Consider the following 19013-nt stretch of genomic DNA (forward strand, 5'->3'; position numbering starts at 1 on the left):
TAGCTTACCAGGTATTTTGCTATCACATTTCTATGAATTTGCTACGTACTTTCAAACATAGTTTTTTTGGGAATGATGCAAGTTTGCCATGATGCACCTGGGTTTGCCATTCCTCCTTTCAGATCCTCTCCAGTTCTGTCAGGTTGGAAGGTGAATGTTGGTGGACAGCCATTTTCAGGTCTCTCCAGAGATCCTCAATTGGGTTTAAGGGAGTTCCTTTGACCTCATGATTCTCATTTGCTCTGACATGCACTGTGAGGTGTAACGTCTTATATAGACAGGGGTGTGGCTTTCCTAATCAAGTCCAATCAGTATCATCAAACGCAGCTGGACTCCAATGAAAGTGTAGAACCATCTCAATGATGATCAGATGAAATGGACAGCACCTGAGTTGCACCCCCGCGAATTGTTCCTCGGATTTTACTTTTTCCATTTCACAGCCCTGAGATCTGAACATGTCAAGAGGAAGATATTCTCTCTAATAACTGAAGAAGTTCTGTGGTGGTTTGTTTTCCTCGATTCTTTTTCCCAAAGTAGACCAAAAGATCCTCAAAAGCTAGACATCATGCCAAGATCTAAAGAAATTCAGGAACAAATGTGAGAGTAATTGAGATCTGTCAGTGTGGAAAAGGTTATAAAGCCAATTCAAAAGCTTTGGGCCTCCAGCAAACCACAGTGAAAGCCATTATCCACAAATGGCAAAAACATAGAACAGTGGTGAACCTTCCCAGGAGTGGCCGGCTGACTCCACCATAAGAGACTAGGCAAAAATGGCCTGCATGGCAGAGTTCCAAGACGAAAACCACTGCTGAACAAAAAGAACATTAAGGCTCGCTTAATTTGCCAGGAGACATATTGATGTTCCCCAAGACTTTTGGGAAAGTACTATGTGGTCCGACGAGACAAAATTTTGAACTTTTTGGACGGTGTCTGTCATCTGGTGAAAAGGTAACACCGCATTTCAGAAAAATAACATTATACCAACAGTAAGATATGGTTGGGGTAGTGGGATGGTCTGGGGCTATTTTGCTGCTTCAGGAACTGGAAGACTTGCTGTGATAAATGGAACCATGAATTCTGGTGTCTGCCAAAAAATCCTGAAGGAGAATGTCCAGCCATCTATTCGTGACCTCAAGCTGAAACACACTTCGTTTCTGCAACACGACAATGATCCAAAACACACCAGCAAATCCACCTCTGAATGGCTGGAGACAAACAAAATGAAGACTTTGGAGTGGCCTCAACAAAGTCCTGACCTGAATCCTATTGAGATGCTGTGGCATGACCTTAAAAAGGCAGTTCATGCTTGAAAACCTTCCAATGTGGCAGAATTACAACAATTCAGCAAAATGAGTGTGCCAAATTTCCTCCACAGTTCTGTAAGAGCTATGATTGCAGCTTGATTCCAGTTGTTGCTGCTAAGGGTGACCCAACCAATTATTAGGTTTAGGGGACAATCACTTTTTTCACACAGGGCCAACTGAAATAGGTTAAACTACATTGCGGCAAAAAAGTATTTAGTCAGCCACCAATTGTGCAAGTTCATCCACTTAAAAAGATGAGGGAGGGCTGTAATTTTCATCATAGGTATATCTCACCTATGAGAGACAAATGAGAACAAAAATTCAGAAAATCACATTGTCTGATTTTTAAAGAATTTATTCACAAATTATGGTGGACAATAAGTATTTGGTCAATCAAAGTTCATCTCAATATTTGTTATATACCGTTTGTTGGCAATGACAGAGATCAAATGTTTTCTGTAAGTCTTACAAGGTTTTCCCACACTTTTGCTGGTATTTTGGCCCATTCCTCCATGCAGATCTCTTCTAGAGCAGTGATGTTTTGGGGCTGTCGCTGGGAAACACAGGCTTTCAACTCCCTCCAAAGATTTTCTATGGGGTTAAGATCTGCAGACTGGCTAGGCCACTCCAGGACCTTGAAATGCTTCTTACGAAGCCACTCCTTCATTGCCCGGGCGGTGTGTTTGGGATCATTGTAATGCTGAAAGACCCAGCCACATTTCATCTTCAATGCCCTTGCTGATGGAAGGAGGTTTTCAGATTTATTAATAGAGAAAAACTGAAATATCACACAGCCATAAGTATGCAGACCCTTTGTTCAGTATTTAGTAGAAGAACCCTTTTGAGCCAATACAGCCATGAGTTTTTTTGCGAATGATGCAACATGTTTTTCACACCTGGATTTGGGGATCATCTGCCATTCCTCCTTGCAGATCCTCTCTAGTTCTGTCAGGTTGGATGGTGAACGTTGGTGGACAGCCATTTTCAGGTCGCTCCAGAGATGCTCAATTGGGTTTAAGTCAGGGCTCTGGCTGGGCCATTTAAGGACAGTCACGGAGTTGTTCTGAAGCCACTCCTTTGATATTTTCGCTGTGTGCTTAGGGGTCATTGTCTTGTTGGAAGGTGAACCGTCGGCGCAGTCTGAGGTCCTGAGGACTCTGGAGAAGGTTTTCGTAAAGGATATCCCTGTACTTGGGCGTATTCATCTTTCCTTCAATTGCAACCATTTGTCCTGTCCCTGCAGCTGAAAAACACCCCCACAGCATGATGCTGCCACCACCATGCTTCACTGTTGGGACTGTATTGGACAGGTGATGAGCAGTGCCTGGTTTTCTCCACACATACCGCTTAGAATTTAGGCCAAAAAGTACTATCTTGGTCTCATCAGACCAGATAATCTACTTCTCAGCATCTTGGAGTCAGGTGTTTTTTTTTTTAGCAAACTCCATGTGGGCTTTCATGTACCTTGCACTGACGAGAGGCTTCCATTGGGCCACTCTGCCATAAAGCCCCGACTGGGAGAGGGCTGCAGTGATGGTTTACTTTCTAGAACTTTCTCCCATCTCCCGTCTGCATCTCTGGAGCTCAGCCACAGTGATCTTTGGGTTGTTCTTTACCTCTCTCACAAGGCTCTTCTCCCCCAATTGCTCAGTTTGGCCAGACGGCCAGCTCTAGAAACGGATCTGATCGTCCCAAACGTCTTCCATTTAAGGATTATGGAGGCCACTGTGCTCTTAGGGACCTGAAATGCAGCTGAATTTTTTTTCGTAACCTTGGCCAGATCTCTGCCTTGCCACAATTCTGTCTCTGAGCTCTTCAGGCAGTTCCTTTGACCTCATGATTCTCATTTGCTCTGACATGCGCTGTGAGCTGTAAGGTCTTATATAGACAGGTGTGTGGCTTTCCTAATCAAGTCCAATCAGTATACTCAAACACAACTGGACTCCAATGAAGGTTTAGAACCATCTGAAGGATGATTAGAAGAAATGGACAGCACCAGAGTTAAATATATGAGTGTCACAGCAAAGGGTCTGAATACTTATGGCTGTGTGATATTTAAGTTTTTCTTTTTTAATAAATCTGCAAAAATTTCAACAATTCCGTTTTTTTTCTGTCAATAAGGGGTGCTGTGTGTACATTAATCAGGAAAAAAAATAATTTTAATGATTTTAGCAAATGGCTGCAATATAACAAAGAATGAAAAATTTGAGGGGGTCTGAATATTTTCCGTATCCTCTGTGTATAAACTAACCTCAACCCGATTGAGATGCTGTGGCATGACCTCGAGAGCTTTTCACACCAGACATCCCAGGTATCTTGCTAAACTAAAACAGTTTTGTAAAGAGGAATGGTCCAACATTCATCCTGATCGTTGTGCATGTCTGAACTGGAACTACAGGAAACATTTGGTTGAGGTTATTGCTGCCAAAAGAGGGTCTACCAGTTATTAAATCAAAGGGATCCCTTACTTTTTCCTCTGTGTCCTGTGAATATGTATTTTCAATAAAAAACCCAACCTCGCACTACCGCCGCTCCCTGCCGAGGTAGACTGTAACTCCAGAGTCACACGCAGACTCTAAACGTATTAACACAATACACTATCTTCAACAAGACACAGACATTTGCTTTGCCATGCTGACGCTAAGTGAATCACGTCTGCCTGTGACTTCAAAAGGGAGAGCCACGGATGCTGGGTTCGCCCCCGAACGCTAAGTTAATTAACTACCCGGCAGTCGCAGGATTGGACCCGCAGCCACCATGCTGAGAGCTGCTAGTTGGGAGTGGGAACAGGCAACAGCGACAACCACGGGCAACGGAACGACACTACAGACAGGGGTTCATAAGACAGTCTGTGACTCGACTGGGAGTCAATATTTTAAGAACTTTACATGAACGCCACTAGTGACTGTATTGTATTGTGAACTTGAATGTCTAACGTCAAATCTGTTGTTAACTGAACCAGATGGAATGTCTCACCCCACGCCACAAATGTCACATGAAAATAGTAATGTTCTCCACACCACAAACATTTGAAACATTTATTACAGGTATGAAAGAGGATGAGCGTGGGCCAATGCAGGGTGAGGAAAATGGTATCGTTATCTTAAACCCAATAATTAATATTTTATTCCACTGGTTTTAAACCACAAAATAATCCTAGAATGGAAAAATAACGCCAAAAGGCAGTGCAGCCCCTCGGTGTTCGAAGGTGGTAGAAAAGGAGGGGGTGGGGGTAAACCTTCCTGTTTGACCCGCTCTGGCCATAAAATGGGCCGGAGCTGGGAGAAGTTGGAAAGGTTTTTTGGAGTCTTGGTGCAGAGGTCCTTTTGGTCACTCCAACCACCTCGCCGACGACCGTGCCAGGCAGGACGCCCACTTCACCCGAGGTGGAAGGACACATCGGACGATCCCCGACTGCCGCTTCGTGCAAGCGCTTCGAGCCACCCTGCTTGGGGGCCCAAACTCAGTCTGAGAGAACGGAAGCGGACGTAGCGCGCCCGCTCCGAACGTCACACGAGACGTCCTGCCTCCTGCTGCTCCAGTTTTTTCATTCCTCCCTCCCGTCGAATCCACCTGTTACCAGTGCGGACCGGGCCGGCTGAACACTCGGGAGCCTGACTCACCTTCTTCAAACGTGTACCAGAGACGTCAGTCCAACATTGCGGTCTACTAAAAGTACAGATTAGTGCATATTTGGGTTTATATTAACGAGCCCAAGAGTCCTCAACTATATGCATTCACTACACGCCCATTCTGCTCATCTCACGTCACAAATCCCTTCCTTTGCCAATGTTCGTAGATATCTTGTTTGTTTTGTGTTTGTCTGTGTTTTATCCTGTAGAAAGCCCTTTTTATTATAACATTTTCAATAAAATTCACCACTTGCATTGATTATATGTGTGATTGGGTTCGGAACGAAACCTCTATAAAGTCTAGAACTCAAAATACCTAAAATGTAGCCACCTTCCGTTAAGAGACTGATTATAAAGGTTTGTCGTCATTTCGCCTCAAGTTAAACTATGACGTGGTGCCTCTCATATCTATCAAAGATCTTGATTTATAACGCCGACTGGTTAGAGCGTCAGCCTCACAGTTCTGAGGACCCTGGTTCAATCCCCGGCCCCGCCTGTGTGGAGTTTGCATGTTCTCCTGCATGGGTTTTCTCCGGGCACTGCGGTTTCCTCCCACATCCCAAAAACATGCATTAATTGGAGACTCTAAATTGCCCGTAGGCATGACTGTGAGTGCGAATGGTTGTTTGTTTCTATGTGCCCTTCAGGGTGTACCCCGCCTCCTGCCCGATGACAGCTGGGATAGGCTCCAGCACGCCTGCGACCCTAGTGAGGAGAAGCGGCTCAGAAAATGGATGGATAACCCGGAAGTGACGCAGGCGCCGCTTCCAACTCCTCGTTTTACTCTAAATTAAGCTCAAATTTGATGTCCTCCAATAAACGCTGCATTGCATTACTGTAGAACTCTGAAACCAGGATATTTTTGCTCACGATTATCACACTGTCAAAAGACACAGAATATGATACAGGCCAATGCCTATTTTGTAGTTCTAGAAAGTCTGAAGTTACGTTATTCATGAAAAAAAGAAGAATATTAACGTATGATGACTTCACAGTTAGGCGGCACGGTGGCCAACTGGTTAAAGCGTCAGCCTCACAGTTCTGAGGACCCGGGTTCAATCCCCAGCCCCGCCTGTGTGGAGTTTGCATGTTCTCCCCGTGCCTGCGTGGGTTTTCTCCGGGCACTCCGGTTTCCTCCCACATCCCAAAAACATGCATTTATTGGAGACTCTAAAATTGCCCGTAGGTGTGACTGTGAGTGCGAATGGTTGTTTGTTTGTATGTGCCCTGCGATTGGCTGGCAACCAATTCAGGGTGTACCCCGCCTCCTGCCCGATGACAGCTGGGATAGGCTCCAGCACGCCCGCGATCTTAGTGAGGAGAAGCGGCTCAGAAAATGGATGGATGGATGGACTTCACAGTTGTGTTTTACATGTAGATTTTAAACCACAAAGGTGTCCAGAGGATGCAAAATTGATAAAAAAGAATGCAAGAGTAAAACTCTAGACACACACAGGCAAAATGATTGCCCCTCCAAAAAAAACCACAATTTTAATATAACAGTAGTACTACTAATAACACTAATGCTACTAAAAACAATTGTGTTTAGTGTATAATTAAAACAAGTATGTAGGAAACAGTGAGGATCATAGCTCATCATGACTCTTGATAACTCTATCTTCCTTATCTGCTCTTGTTGTTGCTGTGGTGAACTAATGTTTTAGCCTCACACTCATTTTTGTGCATATCTTAACGCTGCTGTGTGTTCTACAAAGTGCTTCCTTTCTCCAATTCTTTTAGGTACGACTGTGTGCTACTTCCTACCTGCCATTTGGGTGTGTGCATATGTCTGGCTGCTTTGTATCGTAACACGTGCACTCCTCTTTGTCTCCTCTTTAACGCCTACAAAGTAGCCACTATTCCATTCGCCACTCCATAAGTATGCCAGCTATGAGGTAATGTAACACACTCACACATGCCTTCTTAATAATTATAATAATGTTGTTGATAATGTTAGAACATAATTTTGCTATGCTACAATGTCACTATTGCTATGTTCTACATACTTGGGAAGCAGGAGCTATTTCAGTAAACAAAACTGTGGCTGACGACCCTGACAAACTGCTTTTTGTTTGATATAGTGATAGCATGCACTAGAGCATGCACTAGAGCCTGACCGACATGAGACTTTTGGGGCCAATACTGATATTGGGGGCTAAAAAAAAGATGATGTCTGATATATTGGCCAATAACCGATATATCTGCCACTATATGGAATAAGAACATTGATATACACAGAATATATACTAAATTATTATAATACCGAAGATATTAGCGAAAGAAGCAGAAAACTACTTAATTAAACTAAGGAATTTTAATTAGTAACACTGTCAACATAAAAACTGCAAGCTGTTTTATTAGATTATGGTCGACATTTGAAATAACAGTTTCATATATCTTTGCTTATCAGAGATAATTACAGTGCCACCAGAAAGTATTCACAGCCCTTCGCTTTTTCCACATTGTGGTGTTACAGACTTATTTTAATGCTGATTTGAGTATAGCTTTTTAAAAATCTACATAAAATATCCCATAATGACCAAGTAAAAACATATTTTCAGACAATTGTGCAAATTTATTGAAAATGTAAACATTTAAACATAATAGGTACATAAGTATTCACACCCTTGTTGAAGCACCTTTGGCAGAAATTACAGCCTCAAGTCTTCCTGGGTATGCCTCTATGACACAGGTGTCAAACTGGTGGCCCGAGGGCCAGATCCGGCCCGCCACGTCATTTAATGTGGCCCGCGAGAGTGTGCATCGACTTTGTGTTGCTTGCTAAAATACCAAAATTGCAAATTGGCTTCACGTTTAAAAATATTGAGATATTGCAAGCATTTTTTGTTACTAACCCCCCTTTTAAAATAAAATGGATTCATACTGTAGTTGAACAAACAGTTTTTACTGGCTTCTGATTTCAAAAGTAATTATCCATTAATTTGTGTATATGTAATAATATGAGGCAATCATATGGGTTTGCCATAACGGCCATCCAAGTGGAACCATAACTGGGATGTGGCCTGTGACAAAAATGAGTTTGACACCCCTGCTCTATGAGCTTGGCACACCTATTTTGGGGCATTTTCTGCCTTTCTTCTCTGCAGATCCTCTCAAGGTCAATCAGGTTGGATGGGCAGCGTCGGTGGACAGCCATTTTTAGGTCATTCTTGAGATGTTTGATTGGATTCAAGGGCTGCTCCTGAAGCCACTCCTTTGTTATCTTGGCTGTGTGCTTTCAGTCATTGTCGTGTTGGAAGGTGAATCAACGGCCTCGTCTGAGCTCCAGAGCACTCTGGAGCAAGTTCTCTTGAAGAATTTCTCTATTTTTGGCAGCTGTCATCTTACCCTCTATGCGCACTAGTCGCCCAGTTGATGAGTATTGATGAATTATGTTTCTGCAGGTCTGATAATCCTTAAGGTGCCTTTTGGCAAACTCCAAGTGGGTTGCCATGTGCCTTTTAGTGAGAAGTGGCTTCCGTCTGGCCACTCTTCCATAAAGGCCTGATTGGTGGAGTGCATTAGCAATGGTTGATGGATGATTCTCCTATCTCCGCAAGGGAACACTGGAGCTCTGCCTCAGTGACCATAGGGTTCTCGTTCACCTCTGACCAAGGCCCTTATTCCCCGGTTACTCAGCTTGGTCGAAACCTCCTCCATTTCCAAATAATCAAGACCACGGTGCTTTTCACCGTGCTTTTTGTGTGTGTGTGTGTGTGTGTGTGTGTCACTCACTTTCACGTTTACACGCACGCACAAAGGCACGCACACAGTTGCTGTGATAGACAACTATCGGCAGTGTACTGAATAAGCTTTACACGATCAGGATTTTTGGGGCCGATCAGAGAGTTTAAAAAAACTATCACCGATGGAGATCACAAGATGGAGCAATGCGTCTATTTAAATGAACTGTTCATTTACTCTATATACTTGTGTACTTAATTGCTCCAAAAAAATTTATGCCAGTGAGGCATAGTGACAGAGAACAAATGAATGGTCTTCTATTAGATGGCAGGAAGTACATACAGTAATTAATGTATCCACTTTTTGTGACATTTTTGTTTGTTGGTGTGCCGTGAGATTTTTCACTTGTAAAATGTTCCTTGGCTCTATAAAGGTTGGAAATCACTGCTCTAGTCAGATCGTGTATTCTAATCAGTCTGGTCAAACCAACATTACAACGTGACAGAAATAATGGGTGCTAACTTCCATCCATCCATCTTCTCCTCACTAGGGTCGCGGGCGTGCTGGCGCCTATCCCAGCTGTCATCGGGCAGGAGGCAGGGTACACCCTGAACTGGTTGCCAGCCAATCGCAGGGCACATACAAACAAACAACCATTCGCACTCACAGTCACACCTACGGGCAATTTAGAGTCTCCAATTAATGCATGTTTTTGGGATGTGGGAGGAAACCGGAGTGCCCGGAGAAAACCCACGCCGGCACAGGGAGAACATGCAAACTCCACACAGGCGGGGCCGGGGATTGAACCCGGGTCCTCAGAACTGTGAGGCTGACGCTCTAACCAGTCATGCACCGTGCCGCCGTGCTAACTTCCTGTAATTAAATTACTTTATTGTAATTAAATGACTTCACCCACACCGAAACTTTACAGCATGATTCGACAGAAAGGCGGCATGTTTACGTACAACCCCAATTCCAATAAAGTTGGGACGTTGTGTTAAACACAAATAAAAACTAAATACAATGATTTGCAAATCATGTTCAACTTATATTTAATTGAATACAGTACAAAGACAAGATATTTCATGTTCAAACTGATCTTCTTCTTTTCCTTTCGGCTTGTCCCGTTAGGGGTCGCCACAGCGCGTCATCCTTTTCCATGAGAGCCTATCTCCTGCATCCTCCTCTCGAACACAACTGCCATCATGTCTTCCCTCACGACATCCATCAACCTTCTCTTTGGTCTTCCTCTAGCTCTCTTGCCTGGCAGCTCCATCCTCATCATCCTTCTACCAATATACTCACTCTCTCTCCTCTGGACATGTCCAAACCATTGAAGTCTGCTCTCTCTAACTTTGTCTCCAAAACATCGAACCTTGGCTGTCCCTCTGATGAGCTCATTTCTAATTTTATCCAACCTGGTCACTCCGAGAGCGAACCTCAACATCTTCATTTCCGCCACCTCCAGCTCTGCTTCCTGTTTTCTCTTCAGTGCCACTGTCTCTAATCCATACATCATGGCTGGCCTCACCACTGTTTTAATAACTTTGCCCTTCATCCTAGCAGAGACTCTTCTGTCACATAACACACCTGACACCTTCCTCCACCCGTTCCAACCTGCTTGGACCCGTTTCTTCACTTCCTGACCACACTCACCATTGCTCTGGACGGTTGACCCCAAGTATTTAAAGTCCTCTACCCTTGCCATCTCTTCTCCCTGTAGCCTCATTCTTCCCCCACCACCCCTCTCATTCATGCACATATATTCTGTTTTACTTCGGCTAATCTTCATTCCTCTTCTTTCCAGTGCATGCCTCCATCTTTCTAACTGTTCCTCCAGCTGCTCCCTGCTTTCACTGCAGATCACAATGTCTTCTGCAAACATCATGGTCCACGGGGATTCCAGTCTAACCTCATCTGTCAGCCTATCCATCACCACTGCAAAAAGGAAGGGGCTCAGGGCTGATCCCTGATGCAGTCCCACGTCCACCTTAAATTCTTCTGTCACACCGACAGCACACCTCACCGCTGTTCTGCTGCCCTCGTACATGTCCTGTATTATTCTAACATACTTCTCTGCCACTCCAGACTTCCGCATGCAGTACCACAGTTCCTCTCTGGGTACTCCGTCATAGGCTTTCTCTAGATCTACAAAGACACAATGTAGCTCCTTCTGACCTTCTATGTACTTTTCCATCAACATCCTCAAGGCAAATAATGCATCTGTGGTACTCTTTCTAGGCATGAAACCATACTGTTGCTCGCAAATACTCACTTCTGTCCTGAGTCTAGCCTCCACTACTCTTTCCCATAACTTCATTGTGTGGCTCATCAACTTTATTCCTCTATAGTTGCCACAGCTCTGCACATCACCTTTGTTCTTAAAAATGGGCACCAGTACACTTTTCCTCCATTCCTCAGGCATCTTCTCACGCACTAGAATTCTATTGAACAAGCTGGTCAAAAACTCCACAGCCACCTCTCCTAGATGCTTCCATACCTCCACAGGAATGTCATCAGGACCAACTGCCTTTCCATTTTTCATTCTCTTTAATGCCTTTCTAACTTCCCCCTTACTAATCATTGCCACTTCCTGGTCACCACACTTGCCTCTTCTACTCTCCCTTCTCTATCATTTTCCTCATTCATCAACTCCTCGAAGTATTCTTTCCATCTATCTAGCACACTGCTGGCACCAGTCAACATATTTCCATCTCTATCCTTAATCACCCTAACCTGCTGCACATCCTTCCCATCTCTATCCCTCTGTCTGGCCAGCCTGTATAGATCCTTTTCTCCTTCTTTAGTGTCCAACCTGCCATACATGTCATCATATGCCTCTTGTTTTGCCTTTGCCACCTCTACCTTTGCCCTGTGTCGCATCTCAATGTATTCCTTTCGCCTCTCCTCGGTCCTCTCAGTGTCCCACTTCTTCTTAGCTAACCGTTTTCCTTGTATGATTTCCTGTACTGTGAGGTTCCACCACCAAGTCTCCTTCTCTCCTTTCCTGCCAGAAGATACACCAAGTACTCTCCTGCCTGCTTCTCTGATCACCTTGGCTGCAGTGGTCCAGTCTTCTGGAAGCTCTTCCCGTCCACCGAGAGCCTGTCTCACCTCTTCCCGAAAAGCTGCACAACACTCGTCCTGTCTCAGCTTCCACCACATGGTTCTCTTCTCTGCCTTTGTCTTCCTAATTTTCCTCCCCACCACCAGAGTCATCTTACACACCACCATCCTATGCTGTCTAGCCACACTCTCCCCTACCACTACCTTACAGTTGGTAACCTCCTTCAGATTACATCGTCTGCACAAGATGTAATCCACCTGTGTGCTTCTACCTCCGCTCTTGTAGGTCACCCTATGTTCGTGCCTCTTCTGGAAAAAAGTGTTCACTACAGCCATTTGCATCCTTGTTGCAAAGTCTACCACCATCTGTCCCTCCAAGTTCCTTTCCTGGATACCGTACTTACCCATCACTTCTTCATCACCCTTATTACCTTCACCAACATGTCCATTACAATCTGCACCAATTACGACTCTCTCTCTGTCTGGGATGCTCAGAACTACATCATCTAGCTCCTTCCAGAATTTCTCTTTCACCTCTAGGTCACATCCTACCTGTGGGGCATAGCCACTAATCACATTACACATAACACCCTCAATTTCAAATTTCAGCCTCATCACTCGATCTGATACTCTTTTCACCTCCAAGACATTCTTAGCCAACTCTTTTAAAATAACCCCGACTCCATTTCTCTTCCCATCTACACCATGGTAAAATAATTTAAACCCTGCCCCTAAACTTCTAGCCTTACTGCCTTTCCACCTGGTCTCCTGGACACACAATATATCAACCTTTCTCCTAATCATCATGTCAACCAACTCCCGAGATTTTCCTGTCATAGTCCCAACATTCAAAGTCCCCACATTCAGTTCTAGGCTCTGTGTTTTCCTCTTCTCTTTCTGCCGAAGAACCCGCTTTCCACCTCTTCTTCTTCTTCTTCTTTGACTTCGACTTCGACCCACAGTAGCTGAATTTCCAACAGCGCCCTGCAGGTTGACGGCGCCGGTGGCGGACGTTGTTAACCCGGGCCACGACCGATCCGGTATGGAATTCTTTGGATGAACGCTCATATTTGTTTGGCAAGGTTTTAAGCCGGATGCCCTTCCTGACGCAACCCTCTGCATTTATCCGGGCTTGGGACCGGCCTACAGTTTGCACTGACTTGTGCCCCCCATAGGGCTGCATTAATGTTCAAACTGATAAACTCTGTTTTTTAGCAAATAATCATTAACTTAGAATTTTTATGACTGCAGGTGGCAAAAAAGACTGAAAATCATCTTCTACGGTCCATAATATCATCAAAAGGTTCAGAGAATCTGGAGAAATCACTGCATGTAAGCAAGGCCGAAAACCAACATTGAATGCCCGTGACCTTCGATCCCACTGCTTCAAATACTGACATCAATGTGTAAAGGATATCACCACATGGGCTGAGGAACACTTCAGAAAACCAATGTCAGTAAATACAGTTCGGCGCTACATCCGTGAGTGCAACTTGAAACTCTACTATGCAAAGCAAAAACCATTTATCAACAACACCCAGAAACACCGCCGGCTTCTCTGGCCCCGAGCTCATCTAAGATGGACTGATGAAAAGTGGTAAAGTGTTCTGTGGTCCGATGAGTCCACATTTCAAATTGTTTTTGGAAATTGTGGACGTAGAGTCCTCCGGGCCAAAGAGGAAAAGAACCACCTGGACTGTTATGGATGCAAAGTTCAAAAGCCAGCATCTGTGATGGTATGGGGCTGTGTTAGTGCCAATGACATGGGTAACTTACACATCTGTGAAGGCACCATTAATGCTGAAAGGTACATACAGGTTTTGGAGAAACATATGCTGCCATCCAAGCAACATCTTTTTCATGGACGCCCATGCTTAGCAAGACAATGCCAAACCACATTCTGCACCACAACAGCGTGGCTTCGTAGTAAAAGAGTGCGGGTACTAGACTGGCCTGCCTGCAGTCCAGACCTGTCTCCCATTGAAGATGTGTGGCGCATTATGAAGCGTAAAATACGACAACGGACTCTTGAAGCTGTATGTCAAGGAAGAATGGGAAAGAATTCCACCTACAAAGCTTCAACAATTAGTGTCCTCAGTTCCCAAACGTTTATTGAATTTAGGTGGTAAACATGACCCTGTCCCAGCTTTTTTGGAACATGTGCAGCCATAAAATTCTAATTTAATGATTATTTGCTAAAAACAATAAAGTTAATCAGTTTGAACATTAAATATCTTGTCTTTGTAGTGTATTCAATTAAATATAGGTTGAACATGATTTGCAAATCATTGTATTCTGTTTTTATGTTTAACACAATGTCCCAACTTCATTGGAATTGGAGTTATACAACCGTTAGCGCTAGCACTAGCTTGCTAGGATACATAACGTTTTTGTTGCCTGCTTGCGAGCCGTATCGTATTAAAAGTATGTGAACATACCTCAAGCAAGCCTTAAACGAACGTCCTCTCCTGTCCTGAGCACCGGTGACCACCAACACACGTTTTTCCCCATTTTATCCTTATAATACAGTCGGCGCGATCCACTCCTGTTGTCGTCGCCACGGTAACGAGTGTATCCCATTTGAGTTGACAAGCTAAAGCCCAATGATCGTAAAAAACGGGATGCGGCGGTATCTGAATACAAGATTTTATTGAAGTAGTCTGACATAGTGCAATCGTGAAAGAGCAAATTTGTCTTGTAGTCGATCCGGGCAACACGTAATGCCCGCCGACGTTTTTGTTTTTTTTAATCACTTTATTGGCCGTCAGATATTTACATTACTATGTCAAAAGACACTCGACAAGGCTAAAAGTAAACTAGCTTTTGGATTCAAATATACTGAGCGCAATGGCGACGCGGACTCAATGTCTTTTGCGGAACGTCATTGAGCGGATCGGCGAATTATGACATTAAAGCCGATCAGCATAAAATGCTAATTATCGGCCGATACTTATTAGGCCGATAAAATCGGTGTAAAGTCTAATCCTGAGAATGGTGTGCTTGTTTACGTTTAGAAACGTACTGTATTGTGTTGGCATGTCAAGTCTGCACTAAGTTGCTGGTTTAATGCGGCTTCAACTACAATAATATATAGGTTATTGCTTCATGTTGATGACATCATTCTGTAACTTGTGTGGCGTACTTTACCAAGTAATGGGTACGGTTAAGCTACTGCTTTTTTTTTTCTTTTTCTTTTTACTGTGGATAAGTGGGCGGCACGGTGGCCGACTGGTTAGAGCGTCAGCCTCACAGTTCTGAGGTGTGGGGTTCAATCCCCGTCCCCACCTGTGTGGAGTTTGCATGTTCTCCCCGTGCCTGCATGGGTTTTCTCCGGGCACTCCGGTTTCCTCCCACATCCTAAAAACATGCATTAATTGGAGACTCTAAATTGCCTGTAGGCATGACTGTGAGTGTGAATGGTTGTTTGTTTCTATGTGCCCTGCGATTGGCTGGCAACCACTTCAGGGTGTACCCCGCCTCCTGCCCGATGACAGCTGGGATAGGCTCCAGCACGACCGCGACCCTAGTGAGGAGAAGCGGCTCAGAAAATGGATGGATGGATGGATGTGGATAAGTGATATTCCTGCCACTTGACAGCTGCTGAAAGTAACTAAAAAGTTACTTTTATCTAACTTAGTTACTTTTGAAATCAAGTAATCAGTAAAGTAACTAAGTTACTTTTTTGAAGTAACTGTGGCAACACTGTATACAGATAATAAGGATTAAGAGACTACTTCCCGGAGGAAGCTTTCGCAGGGGAACATTTTACAAAATACATCTTTGTCTCAAATATGTAAAGTATAAATACTGTTTACATATTTTAAACATTATTGTACCCACATACACATCCATGACCAACCAGTGGTGGGTAGAGACACTGCCTGTGGACATTAAAATGACATGGAAGGAATCCCACGTTGGTAAAACCAACCTTCAGGAATGTATACTGTGATGCCTGTGTGATTGTGTTTTTACTGGTTGCCTTCCGAATTAGTTTTTCTTCTGAATCTGCCATTGTGTTTGATATCAACCTGTAAAAACTGATTGTGCCAAGAACATTAGTTTAGTGCCTACGCGAGAGTTGTAACTTTCTTTCCTAAGCGTGGGAGAGTACACTGTGGGAGTAATTTAGATTAATATGTGATTTTTAAACCCATTCTTATGGGCCAAATTGTAGACTAAATCCAAGTTGATGGATGTGGTCTCCACTTACCCCATCTCTTCGACATGCCCCCTGGGTCTCTTCTGGTCTCTTGGCTTTCTCCTCAACTTCATGCTGAAAGTTACCTAAATTTTACAAATATAAAAATAGACGTGGTGCCCTATACAAGACAATGATAGTTTGAGATAGTAACGTTAAATGTAAGTCGAACTAAACCGGAAGTGAATGCAGGCGTCCGCTTTCTGGCGTATTCTTTTCCAAAATTAATTACGCTTTTATCCTCCCAAACCAATATAGGCTACAACTTCAACACATTCTGCACAACGCATACACTCCATACACCAACTTATGCAGTTGAAGGATAGATAGTTGATTCTAAAACGATTCAATAGTGACAGCCTTAGTAGGCAGCTTTTTGTTCTCAAGCAGCCCAGAATCTGAAGACAGAGGCGAGCAGGCAAAGAGCAGAGAAAGACAGACATACATTTTCATTCATAGAGGCAGCACTTAAATTAGTGTGTAGAACTGTACATGTGGCACATGCAGCAAACACGTTGCCAACACAAATACTCACTTTTGTCTCAAAATGTCAGCCTTCCCACTTTGTTAAAATGCAACAAGTTTCAATGTTAGAAGTTGACAATGTTAGATTGCATTAAAAAAACACATTCTCTAATCTTTTTTTAAATTTTATTTTAATATTCTAGCAGCAGTTGGCGCTCATGTTGACGCAGTTCTCGTTTCATAGGAACTCCACCACCTTCAAGTCGTTTGAGGACAAAGTGGGGAACCTGAAGGTGAGCAATGTCGTGGGGTCCACCAACATCCCATGCTGGTTCACCAGCATAGCCATGGTGGTCTACCAGTAACAGCAAAAAAATTCATGCCGTTTTTTTTTTTTTTTTTTTTTTTGTCCTTAGCAGGGCAATCGTTAGGTGGTCGAGTTCCCACCCAACAACTTTTAGGACAACCACCACAGTCTAGTTGTGATCAATTCAGTGTCCTGACAAAGAATTTTGAGGTGGGACTTGACCTCTTTTGACAAAATGAGCGTATTGATCTTCTACACTTGTAACGCCGTTAAGGCATCTATCCATTTTGAGACCTGTTTGGGGGTGAAAAAAATGCCTCTTTAGGGCTCACAAAATGGTGTCTATGTAGACACAAGGCTGAAAATATTCAAATAACAAAAAATAACAATAACAAAAAAAGTTTGCATTCTCCAAAAACCTTCTGGGTTGTTCACAGCTTATCTTGACATGCTACGTCCTTTCATGTGCAGGTGGTGGGCCCCCAAGGCGATGAGAGCCATGGCGATTCCACCACCCCCACTCAGGAGAACCCACCTTTCTGAACAACTCCATTGTCACCGCCTCACTTTGCAACGACGCTGCTGAAGTCCTCCTCCAAAACTACAACTGTTTCGCCCCTCTCGTCTGCTCCATTGCCATCCAGCCAACGGCCTTTGACCTTTCCTTGCTTCTCTCCACTTCCTGTTAATTCCTGTCAGTGTGAACGCATGCTCGCATCGGAATGCAAGACACTTGCGGGTTGTGCTTAGGCTGGTTGGTGCGTGTCTCCTCTCAGATGTATCCCAGCCACGGAGCTCTTCGAAGAATACTTTTATATGATAAACACTTTTTCACTGCTTTGCATCATGTTTTACAAGCTCTCTGCATGGAGGAAAGGAAGATTAAAACAAACACGTGTCAACGTGACTTGTCGACATCTACGCTTCCTTCTGGGCTCATTTCACACTTTTGCTTCAATGTTTGTCCATGTTTGATAAATGCACGGAGAGTTAGCTGCTAGCCTAAGTCGTGGTCGGGTGGCCATTTTGCATTTACGTATTTCTAATTGAAAGTCTCAAAAAGAAACACAAACACACTCTGTTCCACACTAATTGCTATGTATGTGCACGTGAATAATGAAAGAAGCTGCTCAAAGTTTTCTCCAAACAACACTGTGACTTAAGTTGTTACACATGCTTTCAGTTCATTGGCAACATAAAACACTTCAAATGTGAAAAGCGGCCATAAACATTAAAATCCCACAAAATGTCAAACCAACATTAAATTGCACTCGTAAGATCTTCAGTATCGCACATTTTGTTTCCTTGGTTGAAATTGACAAATGTATTCAATCTGTGACGCTGCATTTCTTGTCCATGAGTTTTGTCACAGCGATGCTTTATCTCCACACACTTGACGGGAAAGATGTGCAAAAGGCACACGTTAGCTGTGTGTGTTGTCAAGAGTGCAATCTTAGCTTTATTCTGGACTTGGATGAAGACAATTATTGTTGTGACATTGGATCACATGGGAAAGATTATAGTGAATGACTTTTGGTTTTGTTTTGTATGAGTTATAAATAAAGCATTCCTTTAAATGAATACATGGCTTGTCTAATACACATCTACACAAAATAATTTCAACACGCAATATAAAGGCGTTCCAGAATGTTTTTAAAAATTACAATGCTTGCTTGTTCAGGTTTTTCAGCATTTAATGAACATATCAATTGTTATTTTGCATGTGATGCATTTATATGTTTAGAATGTTCACCTATGAAAATGTAGCTATTTTATATAGTTGAATCAGAATCAGAATCATCTTTATTTGCCAAGTATGTCCAAAAGCACACAAGGAATTTGTCCCCGGTAGTTGGACCCGCTCTAGTACGACAACACTTTGGAGACAGAAAGACATTGACAAAAAAAACAGTCACTGAGCAGTAAAGGGTTGCTAGTTATCTGGTAATGCCGGTACATTTAATTTTTTATTTTTTATTTTTTTTTGACAATTGTGCAAAAAGATGCAGATGCAAAATGATTTTGTTGGTACACACAGATCTTCACAGAAACTGATATAGGATGTGACAGTGTCCGTATATTCATCCAGGCTGTCAGCTGAATTTTCAAAGACACTCCAGTCTGTGCAGTCTAAACAGCTTTGAAGTTCCATCTTTGCTTCATCGGTCACTTTTTCACTGTTTTCACTGTAGGCTTCACGCATTTAAGTTCTTTCCTGTATGTCGGTATTAAGTGAATTAAACAGTGATCAGACGAGCCCAGGGCTGCACGAGGTATAGCACGGTATGCGTTTTTTACCGTAGTGTAGCAGTGGTTTAAAATATTATTTTCCCTGGTAGGACAGTCGATGTGCT

The 19013-nt window shown here is 43.4% G+C and overlaps 1 protein-coding gene across 10 annotated transcripts in view; it reads left to right on the forward strand.

The window, feature by feature from the left end:
* The window catches only part of LOC133473810 (tumor protein D54-like), a 78625-nt gene extending 60385 nt beyond the window's left edge, over positions 1 to 18240 (forward strand). For 2 of the 10 annotated variants that reach the window (XR_009787247.1, XR_009787246.1), the window contains 3 exons: positions 6677 to 6831; positions 16597 to 16645; positions 17131 to 18240. Coding sequence is in view for 4 of the 10 variants with exons in the window: in XM_061765359.1 (XP_061621343.1) it covers positions 6787 to 6831; positions 16597 to 16645; positions 17131 to 17202 (166 nt within the window). In the remaining 6 variants the exon portion in view is untranslated. Of the gene's footprint in view, positions 1 to 6676; positions 6832 to 16555; positions 16646 to 17130 lie in introns of all 10 variants that reach the window. The other 8 variants (XR_009787249.1, XM_061765359.1, XR_009787248.1 and 5 more) reach the window with 5 other exon arrangements.
* Positions 18241 to 19013: the final 773 nt, after the last annotated feature.

Source organism: Phyllopteryx taeniolatus, unplaced genomic scaffold (genome assembly GCF_024500385.1).
Source record: "Phyllopteryx taeniolatus isolate TA_2022b unplaced genomic scaffold, UOR_Ptae_1.2 contig_48, whole genome shotgun sequence".
Lineage (NCBI taxonomy): Eukaryota > Metazoa > Chordata > Actinopteri > Syngnathiformes > Syngnathidae > Phyllopteryx > Phyllopteryx taeniolatus.